This window comes from Phalacrocorax carbo, chromosome 5 (genome assembly GCF_963921805.1).
Source record: "Phalacrocorax carbo chromosome 5, bPhaCar2.1, whole genome shotgun sequence".
NCBI lineage: Eukaryota > Metazoa > Chordata > Aves > Suliformes > Phalacrocoracidae > Phalacrocorax > Phalacrocorax carbo.
In genome coordinates this window covers 53,349,591-53,372,345 of record NC_087517.1, presented here as the reverse complement: position 1 = coordinate 53,372,345, position 22,755 = coordinate 53,349,591, and the positions used below count along the sequence as shown (strand labels likewise).

Sequence of the window (22,755 nt, the reverse complement as noted above, 5' to 3'; positions counted from 1 at the left end):
CACGCAGGCCTCAGGTTGTGCTAGAGGAGGATTAGATTGGATATTAGGAAAAATTTCTTCACTGAAGGCGTTATCAAGTACTGGATCAGGCTGCCCTGGGAAGTGGTTGAGTCACCATCCCTGGAGGTATTTAAAAGACGTTTGGATGCGGTGCTTGGCGACATGGTTTAGTGGTGAACTGGCAGTGCTAGGCTAACGGCTGGACTTCATGATCTTAAAGGTCTTTTTCAACCTAAATAACTCTATGAATTTAGCAGAAATTCTATTATTCAGTGACAGTCATTGAACTATTGTCATAATTCATATCTGTCAACTGCTAAGTACTTGTAAAGTTCAGCATCTTATAAAGTTCAGTATCTGCTGTACAAACTCTGAGACAAGGAGTCGTGTAACCGCCCCAGCGCTACCTCAGGGGCCCTGACATGGAGCTTCCCCTCAGGGAGTTCAGGGAGCTGAACCGCTATGGAACAGGCCTGAACGACGAAATCCCCCCCGGAGGGGACGAGGGACGCTGCAGGGCCTTGGCTTGGCGACTGAGAGCCCCTGAGGCACCGACCATGCCAAACCCCTGAGGGCCCGTGCCCCAACTACATTTCCCAGCGTGCCCTGGGCGGCGGCGGCGGCGGGGGGAGGGGAAGGCGGGGGGCCGCTTCCGGGTTGGCGCCTAGCGGCCGCCAGCGCCGTATGTTTACTTCCGCCCGCCCCAGTGCGCGAGTGTCAGCCTGAGGAGGGGACCCGGCGGCCGCCCCGCCCGCACCGCCCAGCCGCAGCCGAGCCGGGCGGCGGTGGGGCACCGACCGCAGGGAAGGAAGGGCGGGAGGGAGGAGCCCGGTCCCCATGAGCGGGCGGTGAGCGGGCAGGCGGCGGCCGCGGCAGCTTGCCGGCGCGGCGGGACCCAGCCATGGACTGGCTCATGGGGTGAGTGGGGCCCCCTGTCCCAGTCCCCCCGCGGCCCGGTGTCCCCCCGCGGCGGGTTTCCTCGCTGCCGGGCAGCCCGCGGCCGTTGTCGGGGAGGGGGGGAAGCGGTTGGGGGCGCGAGGGCGAGCCGTTGGGCGCGTGAGGGCGCGGGACACCCCGCGGGCGGCGCGAGTGACAAACGGGTTATTAGCGGTGGAGGTGACGAGCGGCGGGCTCGCTTCTGCGGTGACAGCGAGAGGAAGCGGCAGAGAGGGCGGCCGGACCGCGCAGGGGCGAGCTTCGCCGGGCGCAGCCTCCACGCTTGAGGGGAGGGAGAGGTGCCGGGGAGCCCTTGCCTCTTGCCAGGCGGTCGCGCTCTGAAAAAGTAACTTTCCTTCCTTTTTTGAGGTGCGCTAGGCGTTGCAGGTCTCCGTGCTTCCCACGGGTACGGTGTGGGACTGATACCTCTGCGGCAGAACATCACTTTAAACCGAAAGGCTTGCCAAGGTTTAAATGGCTTTCTGTGGAGAGGAAGAAGAGACCTCGGCGGAGATTAAAGCCCAATCAGAGCCACGCCGGGGGGCTTGGATAGCCTGGGATTAATAGTGCTAATTACGCAGAGACAGAAGGTAGAAAGCGCTTTGCTGCTGCTTTTAGGTCTGAAAACCTTAGTGCAGGAGAGGGAGATGTAGTCGATGGGAGTGACCTGATATGCTACCACTACCCCAAGCAAGATAAAATCTTGCATGAATTGTGCTGGCGACCTACACTCAGGTGAACTGTGAATAATTATGCTTCAAAATTGCATGAGCAGTAGGATTATGCTTCAGCAAAGCCAGTATTGCAGTGATAACTCGCCGGCCTTAATTTCTTATTTACAGTAGTTTGATCCAGTTCCTGAATGTGATCTTTGCCATCTAGGTTACTTCCTTTTCTAATGTGATGTGCCTAGAATACAAAATAAACGATCTTGTTGTGGTTGCTAGATGTGTGTTAGAAAGATACCTTGTGTGTGTGTTGCCTTTTGTCTGCAGCTGAACTGTTTGCTGGTGAAAGTATGGCACTTGCTACTTATCTTCAAACTAGATGTGGCTGACTCTTGAGCTAGTTGTCAATACCAGTTATGCTTTAGTCTAGATTTGGCTGCTCAATCTGGTGGAGCGAATGCTGAACATCTGTGGGGTAGATATTGATGGCTGAGTGTTCCTCCCACAGGCTGAGCAGGGGAAATGCAGTGTTTGTGGCATGTGAAGGGGTCTATATGCCATGTACTGCAACACTTGTGCCTTGTAAGTCAGAGGGCTGCACTCTATTGTTACATGGTCTTAATGAAAATATAAATGACAAGCCTGTTTTGATTTGTTTCAGAACAACCACAAAGTACGGGTGGTGTGTTACATTTACTTTGTAAAAGTAAAAGCTGAAGTGTCAAAGTGCTGCTGTAATGACAAAAAAAAAGTCAAACCCAGGACTTATAGAAGACATTTGGATGACTCAAATACCTTGTTTATGCAGTTGCACTCATTTTGTGTGAGCGATGTTGTAAAGCAGAGAAGAATCAAGGTTTAGTTTAGCCAAACTCTCAAGATGCTGGTTTTCTAATGAAAAATATTTTGGGCTTTTTGAAGTTGCTATGAAAAATTGGCATTTGTTCCGTAGTTTTTTTACCCTGGGGTGGGTGGGTCTGTCCTTGCATGGAAAAAGACTTGCCTGTTTTCCCCATTGTAATGGGAATGGATCCTGAGTCATTTGTGTGTTACTCGCTTGTTTTGAGCTATTTCCTGATATGTTTCTTGCCTGACCAAACCCAGTGTTGTCACATGGATGCTCTTAATGTTTTCTCCTTCAAAACTTTTTGAGTTCTATTTGTTTCGTGGCAGGACAGGATAGTGTTGATATTTTGAAGGGGGAAGGGGTAGAAGGCTTGAGGCACCCTTAGTTATTCTGTCCAAGTTATGGCTGCTGTTAGCAACTACGTGTATAAATGAAAACATCCCTCTTGCTGTTTGTTTGAGAAAGAAACTGAGGATGTTCCTCTGCTAGCGCAGAAGTTTGGGTAGTGTTACTCAACCTTTCTTTCAGTGAAAACTTCAGCTGTTTGGGCCTCTTGTGCGAGAAGGGAAGGGCTGCAGAAAAACCTGCAGAGATAGTAGGAAAACAGGACACTCCCAGTAACCCATCAGTTTGTGCTGATGTCTTTCTGCCTCTGGAGAGCAAATTGTATTGGTCTGCTTTTTGGTGTTGTCACTCTTTCCTGAATGTCACCGCTAAAAAAAGTATTGTGATCTTTCTTACCCCTAACTGCTTTGGTAACGTGCTGGTTTGCAGTTACAGTTTTCCATGTGCTTGTTCTCAAGAACCCTTCTTGTATGTCTCATGTTATCGGTTGTGCTTAATGTTTTGGTGCAAGAAACACCCTCTGTGTTTTGACTTGGTATTCCTGAGAAATTAATCTTCAAGTGCAAGTGTGTTAAATTAGGCAGCAGTAACAGTTGCTTCTATTCTAGATCTCTACCCTTCAAGCTCATGTCACATTTATCCGATAGACGATTTAGAGTGAGATCTGCTTTATTCTTTGCTGGTCCTCCCCTTCGGTTGTGGTCTCTTGGAAAGTGGGGGAAGGGTAAGTTCTAATCATACCACAAAGGGCAGCAGCCCAAGTGTCTCTGATCGCCTCAGAGTGCTTAATATACAAAAAGCGGAAGCTGAATCTTATAAACAATAGTGAATTTATTACAGATTAACGAACAGCTATAGGCTTACATGGTCACACAGCAAAACTTCTCTGGGTGCTACCTTCTGTTCAGTCAAGTGCTTCAAAATCCAATCGAGCCCTAGGGAAGAAAGCTGAAAAAACCCAAGCTGCTGGCATGTTACAGTGCTCAGTTTAGCACCAAAATAAACCCGAGGTCTTTTCTGTGGTTGGTTGATATCTTTTACTTTTCTACTGAACATAGCCTTAATACTGATGTTGGTGAAAGACTATGGTTTCTTCAGTGCATTCTTGCCATTAAAAAAAAGGCTATTCTGAGCTTTTTTTGTTGTATATAGGATATATTTTCATTGCAATTCTGACTAGAGATCAGTGCTGCTTAGTTGCTTTGCTCACTGACATCTGACGGAGATCCACATTACCCTCTTTGGAAGAGATTGCGGGCTTTTGTGTTACAAACAGCATTGATTTGCTCTTGAAGTTCAAGGTAGCAGTGGAGACACGCATTGTGCCTTCAGTTATGAAACTGGCTTTTAAATTTGTTTTCAAATTCATGATTAAAAAGGAATACAACATATTAATGGTACTAGTAAACCTGACAAGGTGTCAGTTATTTTTAATCTTCGGCTGTGATGTCTAATGCTGTAACGCATTTTTTTCCTAATAGAAGAGGATTGTGAACTGTTATGTAAAAAGGGGAGAGAGAAACAAACTATTTTACCAACAATTACCTGTTAAACACAAAACATAATCTGGGGCTACATCTGTATTATAAACTTTGTAGTTTAGCAGGTTAATAGACTATGCTGGTTGAAACTAAGAAAAGTCCAAGAGTTTGTAGTTGTGATGGCAGAACACCTCTGTAGATGTATTTTAAACAGGGGAAAAACTACCTCAGCAGAAATGAGCTGGAGACCTTTGTACAGGCTGCTTGAAAAGCCTTCAGCATGTAGACCAGCCCTATCAAAAGGGGCTCCTGGTGAAGGAAATGGGCAGGGGGGAGATCTTTAATTTTTCCCTTTGCAAGAAGGCATCTGTTTCCATAAACTAGTGGCATTCCCTCTCAACTCTTATTTGAATGCCTCTGAGCACAAGAAAAATTGACAGAAGTGAAATGATACCTCTGAACTCTTCAGTGAAGATTATCTTCTGTTGAACATGTATCAGTATTTCCTCTGCATCAGAGGACTGCATTATTTCAGGATTGGTGTAAGCATCTCTTGTACTTGTGAGCTGCAGTGTCCACTCCTTTCACAGGCACTTCTGGTAGCAGTAACATGTCAGTGCCCTCATCCATGTGGCTTTGTTTCACTGTGGTACTAAGGACTCTTTTCCTGAGGGAGGACTGCAGCATGTAGTGGCTTGTTAAAATAAAATTTTAGATGCAAAACTTCGTTGTGTAATAAAACATTTTTTCTTCTGGACAGCATGGTGTCTACCTTTGTGGGGCAGGGGTATTTATGACAGTAAGAAGTAAGTTGTGGGACTTAAACAAGCGTATTATCTCTCTGCCTTATGATGACTTGACAAAAGATTCACAGCTCCTTCTCTGAGGCTTAATTAGAGTGTAAATGGAGTAAAAGAGAAGGGGCTGTGTTACAGGAGGGATTCCTCCTGTCTTTAGTTTTGAAGTTGTAGGTCTTGCTATTGATACTGTCATACCATCCACTACTCGATTATCTGTTCTTTCATATCTTGCCTTGGTGACTTGGAAAGGAGGGCCTAAAAATTATTGAAGGCTATCCTTTTCTCATATCCCACATCTTCAGCTTTGATGATAGTTAGAAAAGCAATGGCCTAGTGGGATCAGGAAAATATAGGTGGCAGAAGAAAGAAGCAAACTCCTGAGCAGAATATTTGTGCCTGAAGACAGCACAGGCAGTTTTGGTCTACTCAAGTGCTCTGTGATCTGGCTACAGCTGTAAACTGAAGAATGACGAATGCAATGTAATAACCTTCACACTTGCAAGTTTTATTTTGTAATGTCAATCTGTTATAAACACCGTGCCTTGCATTGTCTTCATCTGACCAGGATAGGTAGTTGGAAAGTATGTTGTATTATGACGGCACAGAAACGATGCAAATTCAATCTTTTTGAGTATGTGGTATACTGATGATTTTTAACAAACTGTGCAAGAGGAATTCTCTAGGCCTGCACACTACTAGATTTGCCTAGTCCAGAAGGCCTGTGTGCCATGCATTTATTTTGTTTAGCTATAAGTATCAGGGGATTAAAGTAAAGCTAGCAGTTTTCCCACTTGTTTTTGATATAGAATTTTGCCAGATTACCCCAGTAGTGATTGTGAAGGCTAGAAGAAAATTAAGACATACTGATGTTTTGTTGTCTTCCCTTCTGCATTTATGGAAGTGTCTTTAAGAAACTTCCTCATAAGGCCTTAAGACACTGTCCAGTTCAAGATACACTATGGTGAAATATGAGTAATACTGTTATGCAGAGAAGTCCTGGTCTTGAGCTAGAACAGCTAAGGGCTAGATGTGAAAAAAGCACACTAATGTTCTAGTTCTGAGTCAGTAAAAATCCAATATGCTAATTTTTCAGCTGTTAGACTAATTCTTTGTTGCTTTTGAACGGAATCATAGAATATTGCAAGTTGGAAGGAGCCCATAAGGATCATCAAGTCCATCAATTGTAAGGAAAGCATCTTGTACTGGGAACAGTGAGAAATCATGCAGCATACTTAGCTGTCAGCTTGACTTGTGCATAATAGAGTTGAACCAAGAAGAGTTCTGCTGTCTTTGCCTAGCAAACCTTTATATAAAAAGATAGCTAATGATTTTTATTCGAGGTAATGTTTGAAACTTCATAGTTATAGCAAATATTTCTATACAAATGAAGAACACTGGAAGTTTTTCAGCTGCTTTAACTGTAAGGAGTCCTTTCCCTTTTCTTCCCTTCAGTCATCTTCAGTGAAGAAAGTCTCATGCCTTTATAAGGCAGTCTTCCCTCTAGAAAGTGCTGCAACCTCTCACCTTTCACAGCTTGCATAGTGTGTATATTCATTCTGTTTTTTTAACTGACCTCACAACAGGTGTTTCCCTTGCATTACATTCCCTGCAAATTCTTGGCTTCACAGGCCATTTTCTCTACTTTGAGGGAGCTAAAAATAACTCAGAACTGGTAAACCATGTAAGTCCAGTCCCATTGGGCAGGGAAATATTAGTGTGTTCCTTATTTATTTCTGTTTATAGGTGTAACATTACCTGTGGGGTCCCAGGTTATTCTCCCCAGATAAATCTAGTTTTGTCTGTGAGCTGCTTGTATTCAGTTCACTGCTTACTTATGAGACTTCAGTATTATTTCATATGCTTATCAGTCATGAGCAGTACCTCTGCTAAACCAGAAGTTAGTTGTGAAAACGACTAGTGTAACATAGTCTACAGGTAAAAGAATATCTCCACTAACTAGTAACTTGCAATATTCATCAAGATAGCAGTGGAAGGGTGCTGTTAGTTTGAAATATAAATTTCCAGTGCTGTCATAGTTGTAGGAAAGGAGTCTGGATTGGAGCAACTTAAACTTTTCAGGCATGTTGTTCGCTTTTGTCTCTGGTTCTGAAAGTGCTCAGTTGTATTACTGAGATTGTCACTGTTACAGCTTTTCTGCTGAATGCAAAACAAATAAAGTAATGGCAAAGCCTTGCTCCCTGAAGTGTCCTGGTACAGTAAATTATTGACTTATTGGAAAAATGCCAAATAAATCCTGCATTTGAAAATGTTACTTTAGCAAAACACAGAATTTGTATCAGTTAGGCAGTTACTTTCCTTTGGTCAATACAATGCATGTGAATACTGGTTTGCTCTTGTAAGAACATTCTCTTTGCAACAAGGATTTTATTGAGGGACAAGAAGAGTAGATCAGTCTCAAGGTCCTTAAAGTAAAATGAACTATTACTTTCCTTAGAAAAAGAGTTGATAATTCTAAAAATGTAGCAATACTCCTTCCTTGTGTCTCTTTGCATGTTAGCTTCTTCTCCTTTGGGCTAGCATCAGTATTCAGGAATGCTGGTAGGTTAAGATGTTCATTTGACTGAAAACTAACATTTTTTTTCTTTTTTTCCTCTCCTAAGGTTAGTTTTCAACTAAGTGAATTCCTGCAGCCTGTTTGTGTAGCTACATGAATAATGTTAACAGCACTATGCAGCTGGTGAGAACATAAAGCTTGGGGAGTGCTCTTTTTGGTGGCAGCAAGGACTTAAATCAGCTGAATGTGATAATGTAGTAATTTGATGATTAATTCTAATTACTCTGCAGATAATTAGCAATATTCTGATGATGTATTCTTTGGCTTGACTTGTTTGGAGAAACTGCAGAATATCTGAAAACAGGAGATGTTATGACCAGGGTGGTATCTTGGAGTAGATAATGGCCTCAGAGCGCTTTCGGAGTTGCTGTCCTACTGTGTTGCATACAGTTTATGGCTAAGCTATAAATATACTTTCATGAATAATTCAGAATTTGTAATTTGCTCTAAATCAGGTTTCATCTACCTGAGAAAAGTGCTGACTCTGTCATGGTGTGAATGTGAGGGTAGGTGGTATTTTTGATGGCTGAGTCCAGCAGTCTGATTCAAGAGAGTTTTCAGGAAGCTTGGTTCGTGCATGATGGTCTACATAGCTTTGCCATATTTCCCTGGCAGTTTCCATCTGTTACATCTACTGGATATGGGCCCAGAGCAAGCACACTTGAAAGAGTAAAATTAATAAGAGACTGCAATTTTTACATAGCTGTGTATACGAGTTTGAACTTGGTGTTGTCAGATCTGCATATTCTGCAATCATTGCTGACCTATTAAATGACTTTAATGTGTGTGTCTGCTAGTGGAATGCTATTGAAGTAATCTTGTGCATAATTTTTAACCCATGTTTAGCCTTCTGCCGTCAGTGATAAGGTTGTGAAACTTACTTGCTAGGTTCAGTTTCTAAATGCCCTCCTTAGCAACTTTTCTACCCATCTCATTTTGCAAAAAAATAAAAAAATGACTGCCCTTCACTTTACTAAGCTATATAATGAATAAATTTTAAAAAAAATATTTTTACAATCATGTTATTGATAATATTACTGGAGACTATTATATTGGTAAGACTACTTAAGAAAGGACTGTTGCTTCATGACTTTGTTCCAGCACTTCAAACAGTTGCACTCTAGGAGCTTCCCTGCTCCTGAAACAGTGTGCAATAATTTTAAATAATTTAATTTTGGCATTAGAATGATGAGTATAACTGTAAATGGCTGAACAGCAGTACTATAATTTTAGCATTTGGAGGAGAAAAAATGGCAGTTTTGTCTGAAGTTAGTTTCCTGTTATTCTGCCAGCCAAGAGAAACTGGTCAGGGTGCAAGTGCTTCACACAATCCACAAAGCTGTTTCTGACTGTGGAAAAAGAGCACTAAACACACTAAAAACCAAACCAAACCAACCAGAATTTAGGTACAATTTTCAAGGCCCTGAAGAATGTTAGAAATTAAACTGGAATTGGGACAGGCATGACCATCATAGATCAGATTCCTTCTTACTCTGAACATTCAAAGAATAAATCCATTAAGCTAGAATATAAGCATGCAGAAAACTGTCGTCTTAACAAGCATTGTATGGGCTTTGGTGGTTAGGGCAAAGTAAAAAAGATCCAGGTCCAGTAGCTTGAGCCCTTCAGAATGTATCTCCACGCCTTTTTTTCTTTTCCTTTCTTCACTGTTCAGGTTAGAAAGATGTACATTGAATATTTTATAATGTGTTCAGTGACTGGATCACTACTATCCCTTCTCTACACTGAAATATGTAAATGGCTGGGACTTTTACCTGAGAAGTTTCCTAGTACTTATACATAAAGCACAGAATTTGTGTGAAACAGGTTGCATAGAGGTGACCTTGAGACTTTTTAACTGCTTCATTTTACAACCTTAATGTTCCTTCATTTAGAATTTCCTAATTTAAAGAACTTTGTTTTGTACAGTTCTTTGTGAACAGCAGGGAGTTGTTCAGAAAAGGCTTTGTTCCATACGGTGTATCTTATCAGGTTATGCAAAATTGGATATAGATTTTTTTTTTTACAAGGAGGTGTTTTGTGTCTACTTTGTGGAGAGGCTCGGGTTACAGAGTTAACTCTGTGGTTTCAAGTTTGTCAGGTGTGATAAACGATAAATAGCTTTCTTTCAAATCAGTCTTCTCTCTGATGATATCCAGGTGTTGCTGGAACTCCAGTCTGTAACCTTCATGATTATGTCTAATAAAGTGTTAGTGTGTGACTACTTTCCATCAGATACAAAAGGGACACAGTTTGTAGTGAGGTCTAATAACTTTTATTAGACCAACAGATGTACTTGGGGAAGAAAGAAGCAGATTCTGGGCATGCTTGTATCTCTTGTTCATGTTAATGGACTGTCTTGAACAAAACCATGTTAGTACTACAGCTCCCTGTCAGCTGGATAAATCTCACCTGCTGATTTAGCAGGGGCTGGTACCTTTCTAAGGACCTGACTACCCTACATTCAAAAAGCCACAGCTAGGCACTCATCTTGCTAATTAAGATTACCTGAATCTTTTCTAGCAAAGGAAATAGATTAGAAATGAGAGTATGTGCTGGTTTTGGTCTAGGGTATCCAGATTCTTAGATATATCTTATCCCCTCCAATGTTGTCTTTTGTTTTGTGAGCCAGCTTTTCTTGGTTCGTTTGTAATTTCTGGTTGGGGTGCATGTGCTAACCTGCAGTTCTGACATATTTACGGATATTGCCTATGTCTCCTCTTTCTTGTAGCCAGATAGTGCCATTTTTTGAATTAGCTGATTTTTGAGGTTTGGAAGAAATCTGACTGGTAAGAGATGAACAGAAGAAATAATGAAGGGGATACTTCAGCCTAATGAATGTAGCTTTTTTTTGTTCAACTCTAGTCTTAGTCTTGTCAAGTAGAGGGCCTGCTGGATGTCCTTCAGTTGATTGATTTTTTTTTTTTTTTTTTGGGGGGCGGGGGGGACGGGACATTAAGGAGTACTGTTACTTCTCCACAGTATTCCTGGATGGGCATCTACCAGTAGTTATTTTTACTGTGTCCCTTCCTCACTTGATTATTGTGGTGCTGTTGGTTATGAGCAATTTTTGAAGAATAACCTGCAATTTCAGGGTTCTTTTTGCATATATTTATAAATATTTCTTATTAGGCATATGATAGGCTTTTACCATGTGGTCTGGCATAGCACAGGTTTTACCTCTGAGTCACGGGTGCTAATCAAAATGCTGAACTTGATGATTTGCATTCTTATAACTGCAGAGTGTCTGTAATAAGATTGTCTCTCTTGCCCCACCCTGCTGAATATGAAGGTACTGGCCCAAGTCACTTGAGCTTGTTGAGACTTGAGCTGTTGGAGTAAAGTGCTATGAAAGCAGATATTCTGTGTTAATGCTTGTAATGGACAGCTAGGTGTTTAGCTGCAAGTTTATAGGCAACTTACAGGTTGGTTTACCTTTTAAAAGGTGACCTTCATCTTTTCACACAGTACTATAAAGTGGTGGGTTTTGTTGAGTTTTTAAAATGTTTATAAGTGTTTTTCAGGCTTGTTTCAGGCAGGATGTGCCCAGTCATCCACTAAAACGTAGGCAGCTGTTGCTGTAGGTGGTATAACTTTCCAGGTGGGCAAAATATTGTTTATATGTTCAGACTTGCATTTTGTCATTATTGTTAATAGAATCAATGCTTTTGTTTAAATCAAGTTCAACTCCATTTTAGGTAGAGTGAAAACTTACTTAGTTGACTGGTTGGGAATACTTGATATTAGTAATCTTTTAATGGAAAATATTTTCTGCAGTTCATGAAACACAGTATAATTATTCTCTACCTTGTAGAACAAAAATCACTTGCTGGTTTGTGTTTTTCGTTAGAAATGTATGTAGTCCTTTTTTCTAAGTAAATAAAATAAAAATTATTCTTGCTTAGTAGATCTATTAAATTCCCATGTTTAAACATTTTATTCTGAAAAATAGGCACTTTTTATTTTCTGATTGGCAAAAATTTATTGAGAAGGAAGTAACTTTGTAATAAAGACAGACCCATTTCAATACCTTGGTTCAACTTGTCAGGGTGTGGCAGTTATCCCCAGTGTTTCTGAGCCAAGCCAAAAATGTAGAATAAGAGGGTGTTAAATATTTCCATGGGCATCATGAATTAAGCTGACATGAAGCTTGCTTAAATTCTGAAGGACAGCTTCCGTGAAGGTTTTTAATGTGTTTTAACAGATACAATTCCAATTCACCCTTTTAACTTGATTTGACTTCCTGTGTAGAAAAGCACTCTTGCAATGACAAATAGTAAAATCAAACAAAAAAAGTTAAAAAAAATATTTTTTTTGAAAGAAACCTGAGAGTCTATGAGAGAGATCACCAGGCTGATTATATAGTATTAGGAACAGCCATTGCTGTTAGAGTAAACAGATAGAATTTGAGTGAAGAGGAGGCAAATGTAGGAAGAAGGATGGTGCTTATATATGTAATAAAACTTCGCTAGCGCATACATAATCATTTCCCATCTGGGTGTAATAAAGGAATAATGATTACCTTCCATTATTACTAAGACCTTAATATTTTTATGAAATACTGCACACAATAGTATCTTATGTAGAATCACTGTTTGTAATTGAACTGTAGCTGTCAAAACAAATGCACAAAGAACTTGGATTCAGGGAATTCCAGTACATACCTGATGTAAAGGAGTAATTTTTTGTTTGTCCAGATAAATGTCTGTGGCCTGATTTGTCACGTGCACATTTTGCAAATAGATGCCTGCAACACGCTGCTGGTATATTACAGTATGCTGTCTGCTGTGACTTTCCGTTTCCTGTGGCTGTGAGCATTATTGCCGTCCCTTTAATCCCTAGGCCAATAATTCTTGTCCCATGGTTTGTATATAATATTTTCTTCTACTTGTGGACTTTTATAATAAAAGTGTGGATGTGGGTTGTTTGGGTCTGTGACTTGACAAAGGTTCTAGTCCTAGTTATGCTAAAAATCAGTGTATGCAATTTAATGGTATCACAAGTCAGGCTAATAGGTACTACTGATCAGTCTCAAGGGCTCAGATGGAGAAACATTGATGTCTTCTGAATTATGTGAGATTTGAACTTGAGGGCAGCTAACTAACAGACCGGTGCACCCTTTGTGGACTACACAGTACCTGAGTAGCAAAGAACCTTTGCCTTCTGGAGGGCTTGATTTGATAGTGCTATGGAAAAGGAAATATGGTTGGGCTAAAATGTGCAACTTTGTGCAAAATTGTGTCCTCTGCCGTTTTCACTGAAACTTCAGTTTGGTAACTGCTCCATGTTTGCTGCTCTTATGTTGGATCAAGTACTCTAGAAGTCAAACTAGACATCTGGTAAATGAGCTATGGAAAAAAAAGTACATGAAGCTTGGAGTTCAAAAGCTGTTGTAATGGGGGAGCCAGACTGCATGTGCAAATGAAATCTGCACAGAGCTTTTTGTTCCTAGGTAAGTGAAATGTGAAGATACTGTGCTGTTTCCCTATTCCTCTTAATTCTGCGATCCACTCTCTTAACTCTTATACTCGTAAAAAATGACACACAAGGTTTTACTAGCTAGGTGGAGGGAGAGTTTAATTTACCTATTTGGTATTGCTGACCAAACGATGAAGTAGATCTGGTCTGTTTGAGCTAAAAGAAGAGGGATAATGCATCCTAGCTTTGGTATGTTTTAGATGAAAAATATCACGTTACAAATGGATGTTGCCAAGACGAAGTTTCTCAGAGTCTAGCTGAAATTGACTGTCCCCTTATCCTTTTGCTAGTATATGCCCAAGTATATGGTCTTTTTACATGCAAAAAAACCCGAGGCAGGACCAAACAGCTGTGGGAACAACTAATTCAAATTGCATCCATGTTCCTAGTGAAAGTAATAATGTGGCTGCTTACAAGAACTATCCCAGTGGCTTATTACCCTAAGATCCCTGGAGACTAGCAATGTGGGTGGAGTGCAGAGGACATGCAGTAAAAATATTGAGATAAACATGCCCAAAAAGGAGTCTAATCTCCAAGGAAGACAATGGTTATCATATAGCTATGGGCTACTCATTAACTCGAGGTTGTTAAAACAAATATTATTCTAGAGTGACAGCCAGCTACTAACATGAAACTGTTACTTACTTATTAATCTCATTTTGGATTTGCTTCTTTGCACTGATTTATTTGGAGTTTAGTAGTAAAATGACAATCTGAGTATCACAGCAGGCACTGTCTCAGCACTCCAAAAAAAGAATGGATTCTCCAATGTGTTCTTGTTACAAAATCAAATCCAGAAGAACTTCAGATTAACTGTGTTTCAATAATACTTGTTTTGCTTCATCATGTGGAAAAGCAACAGCAAGTTCAAAAATGAGGGGAGAATAAGGCAAAAGTGGCTTTAAAGACAATTGACTTGCCAGCATACTTTAACAATAAAGAACAATTTTGGCATTTTGCATAACAATAGAAGGTTGGAAAAAATAGTAAGAATTTTTGTATACAGCCCATAGTTGAGCTATGGGGTTTCGACTGTGTGATTCACTAAGGTAAATAGTACAGTTCTGTAAAGATTAACCACATTAGCAAGAGCACTAGCTATGATAACACTGGTTTTCAGTCCATGCATCAAAGCCCAGCAGTCAGAGCCAGGAAGAAATTTCTCTTGGGATGTGGTGTTGAGTAATTAGCTGCATTTCCAGAGATTTATGGAGTCTTCTAAACTGCTTCAGTGTTGGCCATTGTCAGAAATGGAATATTGGGCTTAGCAGGCAGTTGGTTTGTATTATGCACGGTCCTATGATGTGGAGGTAGATATCCAGAATGTATTTACATAACAGCATAGTAAAGCTTAATCTTCTGTTTGCAAATACCTCCCCTCACAACTTACAGGAAGTTGAAATACTTCATAAAAATGTGATGTTATAGAGGAACAAAAACATGACTCCCTTCTAAAATAACTTTTGTAACATTAATTTCCAATATCTGTTTCTTCTTAAAGTACTAAATGTATTAGTTGGTGATTTGATTTTAAGTTTGGAAAATTTTAAATACTACTAATGGAATGCTTTTCCTCCTGATTTAAGTCAAGTCTATTTGTGCATTTGTTACCTCTGTGACATGTCTTACAGAAAGATTAAGAAATTGATATCTCTTCTTCCTTGTTTTAAATTAATACTTTTTGGAGTAAGGTCACCTCTTTCAGATTTATTAATCATGAAGTCAGCTGTCTTGTTAGCATATTTCATTCTTGCGTTTGTTTAGAGGCCCTGAATGACAATATCTGGTTCCTAAGGATGACAAAGTTTGTTTTTTTTTTTCTTGTATTTAGTGTTCCCTATTGTTGAAATGTCACTTTTGGGACTGAGACTGCCATTAGACATATGTTAAAACTTGTAGTAACTTTTAAGGATATTGATAATGAGGGAAAAAGATGGAATTGGTTCTTGGGGGCAAAGATTTGAAATTCCATGGAATTAAAAGTATCTCAGGATGTTAATATTGGATCACGGTGGTGCTCTTCCTTTATTACTAGTTTTCTAGAGGTGAAAATACACCAGCTTTTTTCTTCCTTCCCAGAAAGAAGTAAGAATTGGGATGGAGTTTATTTTAACATCAGCAAGAAGAGAACATAATTTGGAAACAAGACCACTTGGTTATGTATATGAGCTGTATTATTAATCTACTGTTGTTTTTCTAATCTGTACTTCCTTGTTCTTTTATTATAGCTCTTTCTCAGAAACAAATACTTACTTAGATCGGGGATGTGTTTTCAGAGATGCCAGATGGTGCATTGGCCTTAGTCTTCTTGAATCTGCAGTGCTTCCTGAACAGTTTAAGTACTTAAAACTTGCGTACTCCTCTTGGCTATTCAGAGTTGAAGCTTCTGAAATTTATTAAAACTTCTGTGACAATCTGAAGGGTTGGTTTCAAACTATGGTAATTTTTTGTGATTTTGTTTAAAAAACAATTCCACTATAATTTTAATGTGTAAGCACAGTTTGCTAATTACAATCTTTCAGCAGGAATTACTTTAGAATCTGGAAATAGGAAACAAAAAATCATGGATTGAAGGTGCCTTCCCTAAATGTAATTGCCACTTAAAATTATGTAAATGCTAAAGTGAATTTTCTCTCCACCAAAATGCTAATGGTGAGGATCCTTGATAGAAAAGAATGATGACTTTTTTCTGTCTCATTAGCTGAGTGCTTTACTTGGTGGTGATTTTGTTGGGGTTTTAGAAATCTCAGCATGTGATCTAAATACGCTTTGTATTTTTTAAAGTTTTATAGTTAGTACCACGATAGCTTAATAATCCTAGATTTATTTTATATAGTATAAATACAGGGGAAAAATCTTGATTAGGAGAAATATAAATAGTATCTAAGTATGTAGATGAAGAAAATAGGATTCTGTTGGGTACTGCAAGAGGTAATGTATAACCAAATCACTTCAAACAGCTGATGAGTTGACTGCTACCTCTGATATGTTGGTATCATGCTGAGAATAAATCAGGTTTGTGTAGTGGTTGGAAATGACCTTTTTATATTCCTTGGAACTGTTTTCACTTTAGGCTTTTGAAAACCCACTGCTCTTTCCTGGCTTTGTTCTTTAAGTTTTAAATAAAATTGTTACAAAACTATTGTGTGCACATTATTGTCCGTGTAGATTTGTATGAGAATTTGCATTTGTTTAGCTAACTCAGTTCAAAACATAACTAACGTATGACAGCATCCAACATTTGAGTCTTGTACCTCAGGTCTTCCTGGTGAGATTCCACTTCCTTAAAAATACAGTAGAACTTGACTCGTTCAGGTATTACATTCTCCAGAATCTCTTGGAGAAGATTAAGTGCTTTATCATCTAAAGGATGACCTCATCATATAACAAGGGAGCAAATGAGTGTGTAGCAGCTCTTACGTGCCTTTATTATGCAAAGTTGTGCAGATAAAAATGCTGTGTCTCCTTCACTTTTTTTTACTCTAGAAGGTATACCTTTTATCAAAACAAGTCAATGAAGTTGGTAAACTCTTTGGATAACTTTGAAAATAGTTCACATATGGGAGTGGAAGGGAAACAAAGAAAAGTTAAAAATACAGTGCCTGCTTCCTTAGATTCACTGTGGCAGCAATGTGTTTATAACCTCCATGGTAGACCTCAGTATGATATAGCTTGTCAAAAGAAGAGCTATCTGGATTTTTAGTATAGCTGTGTCAAAGCAGGAGATTTCCTTTTTATATGGCAGAACTATTGCTTTCTATTGCAATATTAAAAAATGGAGCTGATGTATGCAAGGACTAGGAACGTTTCTGAAGGCTGACTAAACACAAGTAACGTTGTTGGTATTTTATGTTGATCTGTGCTGGACTACAGCTGTGAGTGTTCTCAGTGTTTTGGGTGCTGCAGTAAATAGATTCGTTAAAAAATTTGAATGATTGTGCATATGCCACAGTAGCCTCTGCTTGCTTTAATTCTTATTGCTATGAGGTAGATATTTTTACCCAGTATCTGACAAACGAATACAAATTTCTTTCATGTGTGTCATTGTCATAGCTTCTTTATGATAGCTTGATATTATGAGAACAAAAGAAAGCTGGGGACCCTAGTGAGAATGTTAGAGAGGGATTAACAGAGCCTTGTAGCTATGGAGTTAAGCTGGGTTTGTGTTTTCACTGCCAATGACATCTTGATTTATGCATACTGGGGATGTTTTTAAACACAGAAGCAATAGGAAATAAGACAGTTTGTTTCTAGCCTGTTTCCTGCAGGGCTTCTTGGCTTTGCCTTCCGGTTAGATGACAGCATTTGGAGCATAATCTTATTGTTTGGTCCTGTTACTGCTGTTTATTTGTTTTGCTGGTTATGTAAAGCTCTGGGCTTGAATCTGTTCTCCCCTTGCCCAGATCTTCCTTGAAGATGTTAGGAATGTGCTTGCAAAAGATCTCTTGTGCACATCCTGTTTTAAAATTATGTTATTTCCTTCAATAGCTCACTCCTACTGAGAATGTGGCTTGAAGGATGTCTTGTGTTTGCATCTGACAAAGTCAGTGAATGTTCAGGATAGAAGTGCATATGTTCATAAATAGTGTAAGAGTTGAACAACTAGCAAGGTTGTTTTAACTAATGGATGGATTTGTAGTTTTTTTAGCAGCATTTTGTGATGATACAGGTATCTAAGTAGTCTAAATTGTGGCTCAGGTTTTTTTCTAAGTATATGTATTAAGAAAAAGTAGTCTGGTAGCAGCTTGACTATTCATGCTGTCATTATGCAACGCTGTAACCACAGATGAACTTGCACAAATACTGAAAGCAGCAGCAGCAGCCCGTAACAGAAATATAAAGTTCTCCCTTCCTACTGCTTTATTTCAAATGTGCTAAGGTAAGCAAGCCTGCAAAGTTGAGATGTGTTAACTGTAACATAACAATTAACTACTGTGAAAATAAGCCTTCTGTCATTACCAAGCACTTCTGAGTGGCCTGTTACTGGTCACTTGCTAAAAGGTGACATAATTTGCAGTTCTAATAGTATAACATCCTACTCCTGACATGCTGAAATACTTCTGAGGATTTCAACGTATGCTCACTAGAAATATATTAATATGATTTTGCTTATGTGTTTAATACAAAAGCAGAATAGTTGATGGAAATTAACTACAAAAGGAGGAGCTTTTAGAATGTATAAGAGTTTTACTAGGAAGATGACCGGTATTAACCTCTAGCCCTATCTCAGTGGTCTTTGGTATTAAATTGCTAATACAAGGTACTCATTAGGATCTTCCCATTCAATGAAATCATACTGCTTCATCTTCTTTCATAGGCCCATGTAAAACAACCTCTTAACCTAATGTAGTTACAGTGTTGATAGAAAGTAAAATACACTTTTATCTATGTAAAAAAGCGTAGAAGCTTTCCTGGTCCTCTAAGTGCTCTAAAACAATAAGACTATTATTTGCTACAGGTACAGAGGATTTAAGTGTAATACGGCAGTATGGATTTCCTCATTCAGTCTTTTTGTGGTGTTTGTCACTCATTTCTAATACTATACCTGGAATTTGTACTGTACCACCTCGAAACTTATATCTCTTTTTTTTGAGCTATGATAAAATTTAGGTGATATTTTTTATTTCAACAGTGTTTGAGGCGCTGGACATAATGAAACCACAAATTTATGATGTCTAGTTTTTTGTTTAGTTTCCATTTTTTCTCCTATTAGAATTTCTCTTCTAATTTCTCCTATTGAGAATATTTTGCATCATTATACAGGAGAAATGGTGCTAATGTTTGTTTTGTCATATAATGAATAAATCTGGTTTGGAAAGTTCCTCTCCCTAATTCCTATCTTTAAAGTCTTTGTTGTGGTTCTAATTAGTAGGTATTAGCATATGTATCAAAATGCAGAATGTGCAAGTACTATTTGGAAAATTAAATGCTAGGTTTAGCTCATCATTTTGTATCATTTGGATTTATTTTGAACAAAACATTATCACACTGAAGTATGAAAACTATAAAATTATGGCGTAAAATCAACATCAATAAAAATCTCTTACACATGGCTTTTCCTAGTATCCATGCAGCTGGGTAGAAAAAGAGCAATATAACCAATGTGTTGCTACTGTTAGTGACTGAGACCGGAGAAGGTAAATGTAGAATTATCAATGTGGAGCTGGAACTATAAAGCCCCTTTCATGTTTTTATATTATCGAGAGGGAGGAAATTCCTCCACCCCACCCACCCCAAAGTGGGCTGGATCACTTTGGGGAGGAGGAGGATTTTCCTCTTGAGGCAAAACAAGCATGTATTTGTTTTGTTGGTTGCGATAATGTGCCACCCAACATAAATGTTGGTACCACTACATCTGTAATAACCACAATCATAGGGCTAGAAGAGCTCAGCCCCAGTGAGCTCTGGCTGTGTTAGGAGTTGTGCCCAATCACTTATACTGTGATCTTTCCTCTTTCTTAAAAACTCCTCTCCTGGAGAAGGTGAGAAGAGAGGTATTGACTGCTGTGATCTTAATTTTGTTAGATTTGGTGTAAATATCTTGTATTTGGTACCTTGTTCTGCTTACAATGCACTACATCTCTTGACCTTTTTAAATATCCTAATACATATACTTTCTCTCCAGAAGAGGGTTTTAGCAACAGCTGAAGGATATGTAAAGGCAACCTTGAAGTCTTTTCTGTGGAACTGACCTTTAAATATACGGACGTACAAGGAGTAACAGGTCCTTCTATAAACCATCACAGTATCCTATAACAAAAGTTTTGGTATCACACAAAGACTATGTATTTTATGCCATAGTTCCCTAAGCACTTTGGGGCCAACTGGACTGCCATGAAAAGTGCTCTCTTCTCGCTGCTCCAGCTGTCAATTCGTCTCTCTTGCCAGCTGAAGTGCTTGGGGGATCTCATTAGGAATTGGATCCTGCTAGTGGTGCAAGTTAAAACTAATGGAAAAAACCAGCATTTTGGTTTAACTGGGATCAGTTCCTGATCCAGTTCACTGTACTGCTGCGCAAATACCTCTGCGTGGGAGAGGCACAGAGGGAAGATTGAGAGACCAGGAGTGATGGAGAGGGAGTGGGATCAACTCTAATGGTGGCAGTGACAGTTTCCTGGCTTAATGTATTTGTGGAACTGTGGCATCAGGTGCTGTGGTCTCCCTCAAACTTGTTACGTACTAGACAAGATGAAGCACACTTTTTTCTATAAAACAGGCTAAAACAATCAATTTTTCGGTTAAGTAATATGTCCTCTGAGAAGCAAATAATTGTTCAAATGTCATTAAAGTTGTTCCTCTCGCTTGCTACAACTGTGGATCCAGAAATATGCCTATGCTTCTGTGTGGGGGAAGAAAAGTAACTCAAAATCTGACAACAAAGTGTAATTAGTCAGGAAGGCAAAATCAGGCTACCCTGGTAAACAGAAGAGTAGAGGCACCAGGCAATTGCAGAAACAAGCTGTGTGTCAGCTTGCCAGGTATCCTGTTTAATAGCTGCAGATCTCATGGGGGTTTGTGGTGATGGTTTGTACATACATTTGTGAAATTTTTTGGGGAAATGCTGATTAGGTTGACATGTTTTAACAGATGCTTTAGAAAACTTTCCATAAATGTAGTTTGGCTGAGATTTAGCCTTTCTAACTTGATTATCATTGTTGGAAGAATAGTTTGTACATCAGCTTGTTTTCAGCTAAAATTAGACTAGCTCTCTTGAATATTCAAGTTGCTTTGCTGCAGCAAAGTGAACACAAGTCAGAGTAATTCCGTATCATTTCTTTTGTGTTCTGTCACCCTCTGTGGTAATACCCAGCAAAAAACTCAACTCCAAGTTACAGCTCTCATTTGCTAGTTTTTTTTCTGCTGACATAACACTCCCTAACTGGGATGCTGTGTATCCTGGGGACAGGAATGGATTCCCTTTGTGGGTAGTCAGATCTAATCTTTTGGTAAAGGACTGACTTTAATAAAACACATTGCCCGCTGTTGGATGCAGCTCTTATGCATGAAATCCTGTTTATTGAATAAGCGATTATAGACGAATAATGATAAATGTCCTCCCTCTCTCTCTCGGTGCCACAGATGGCAAACTCATGCTGGTCAGGGGACCAAAGAGAAGTTTAGTAAAATGTGCATCACATACTGTCTGTTGCTGCATGCTTTGACAGATGTTTTGTAATGTGAAAACCCAGTGTGTAACTTAAAAAGCAAAAATATACTTTAATATGAAATGACATGAAGTTTTTGACTAAAATAAATTATAACAGAACATTCTTAATTCACTTGCTTTGCAAGTTGTACTTTGTGCATGACTCACTGAAGATGACTAATTTTGTTCAACCTGAAGTTACCTAGCTGCTGTTCAGACCACATTTGTTCTTATGACTCAGTTAACTCTTAAGTCCTGATTTTGTGTACTTTTTTCCAGTAATATTTGTGCTTCTAGAATGCAAGGGGCAGTGTGTCAATACACTTGTTACAGGACCAAGTGTGGGTGCTCAGACATGGTGCTTTAGACATCTCCAGTGTATTGTGAAATGCAGGCATGTAGGTTTATCAGGAGCAGCTGTTTTTGTTCTGTGGATGGATCCATCTGCGGTGGGGTAGGGGGGGAAGAGGGTGAGCACTGGTGGCTTTTAGAGATTAGCTGGTGACAGTTTTGCCTGGGAAGAGTGTACCAAATTTTAGCAGAGCTACTGTAACAGAGATAAGAGGTGAAAAGGGATGGTGAAATAACCAGATGCTCTAGTAATCTTTTAGTGTCAGAAGAAGCCTTCAGGATTTGGTTATCTGCATGTGGACCTAACTGCATCCTTGATTAGAGGAGTGCCCAACACTTCCTACTTCAGTAAAGACCTGGCTGAGCTGCTGCAGATGACATTTGGACATACAAGGCCTAGATGAGGAGTCAGAGCAGCTGTGTCCTTGTGCGGGTGAGAGAGAGGCTGTCTAGTTTATTGGATTACTTCTTGTCAGATCATGGCAATGCATGCTTCTTAAATCCCTCGGGGTAGGGAGGGAGTGTCAAAGAAGGGACGGCTTACTTTAGCTAAACTGATTTAGACAGCAGTCCATTTTCTTGTTCCTTTTCTGCTGAGAAATGTAGGAACGTTTCATGAGGGTAGCAGCCAATCTTTGAAATGTTCACATCTGGTGTTGTGGTATATTGGGCAGAAGCTGTGTGGCAGGTATGAGCTGGGCAGAAGGCCTACAGCAGCTTGATTAGTTTCTGCCCCTTTTGTTTAATTTCAGGAAGTGGTGGGTGAGTGCTTGCTTTTGATGCTATTCCTACTCTTCTCCTCTCATCCTTTTTTCCTAAGCTTATGCTGGTTAAGGTTGAGGGTAAGCATTTGTTCAGCTTGCTGGTTCCTTTTCTATTAAAGGGTAACTGAAATCTTTCCATAGTGAGGAAGCAGTGAAAAATTTCTGGGTTTAATTCTTAGCTGACGGAACCTTATGTATTTGGAGAAAGTAAATGGATTTTGTGGGAACTTCAGCACTCTTGTAGTCTATTATAGTTATTACTATGCTTAGATCTTCTATCAATTTCTTAATATATGATGCAAATGCTTTGCTCTCCAACTGAGCAGAAGGGACTTGCGAATAATGCCTTTCAAACAAGTACCAT

At 39.6% G+C, this 22,755-nt stretch overlaps 1 protein-coding gene across 2 annotated transcripts in view; it reads left to right on the top strand.

Annotated features, from left to right (window-relative positions):
• The first annotated feature begins 683 nt into the window (after positions 1 to 683).
• MOB2 (MOB kinase activator 2) overlaps positions 684 to 22,755 on the top strand; it is a 118,342-nt gene continuing 96,270 nt past the window's right edge. Inside the window, exon 1 of one of the 2 annotated variants that reach the window (XM_064452498.1) lies at positions 684 to 918. In XM_064452498.1, the coding sequence (XP_064308568.1) occupies positions 902 to 918 (17 nt within the window). In that variant the 5' untranslated portion in view covers positions 684 to 901. Of the gene's footprint in view, positions 919 to 14,298; positions 14,441 to 22,755 lie in introns of those variants that run through there. The other variant, XM_064452496.1, reaches the window with a different exon arrangement.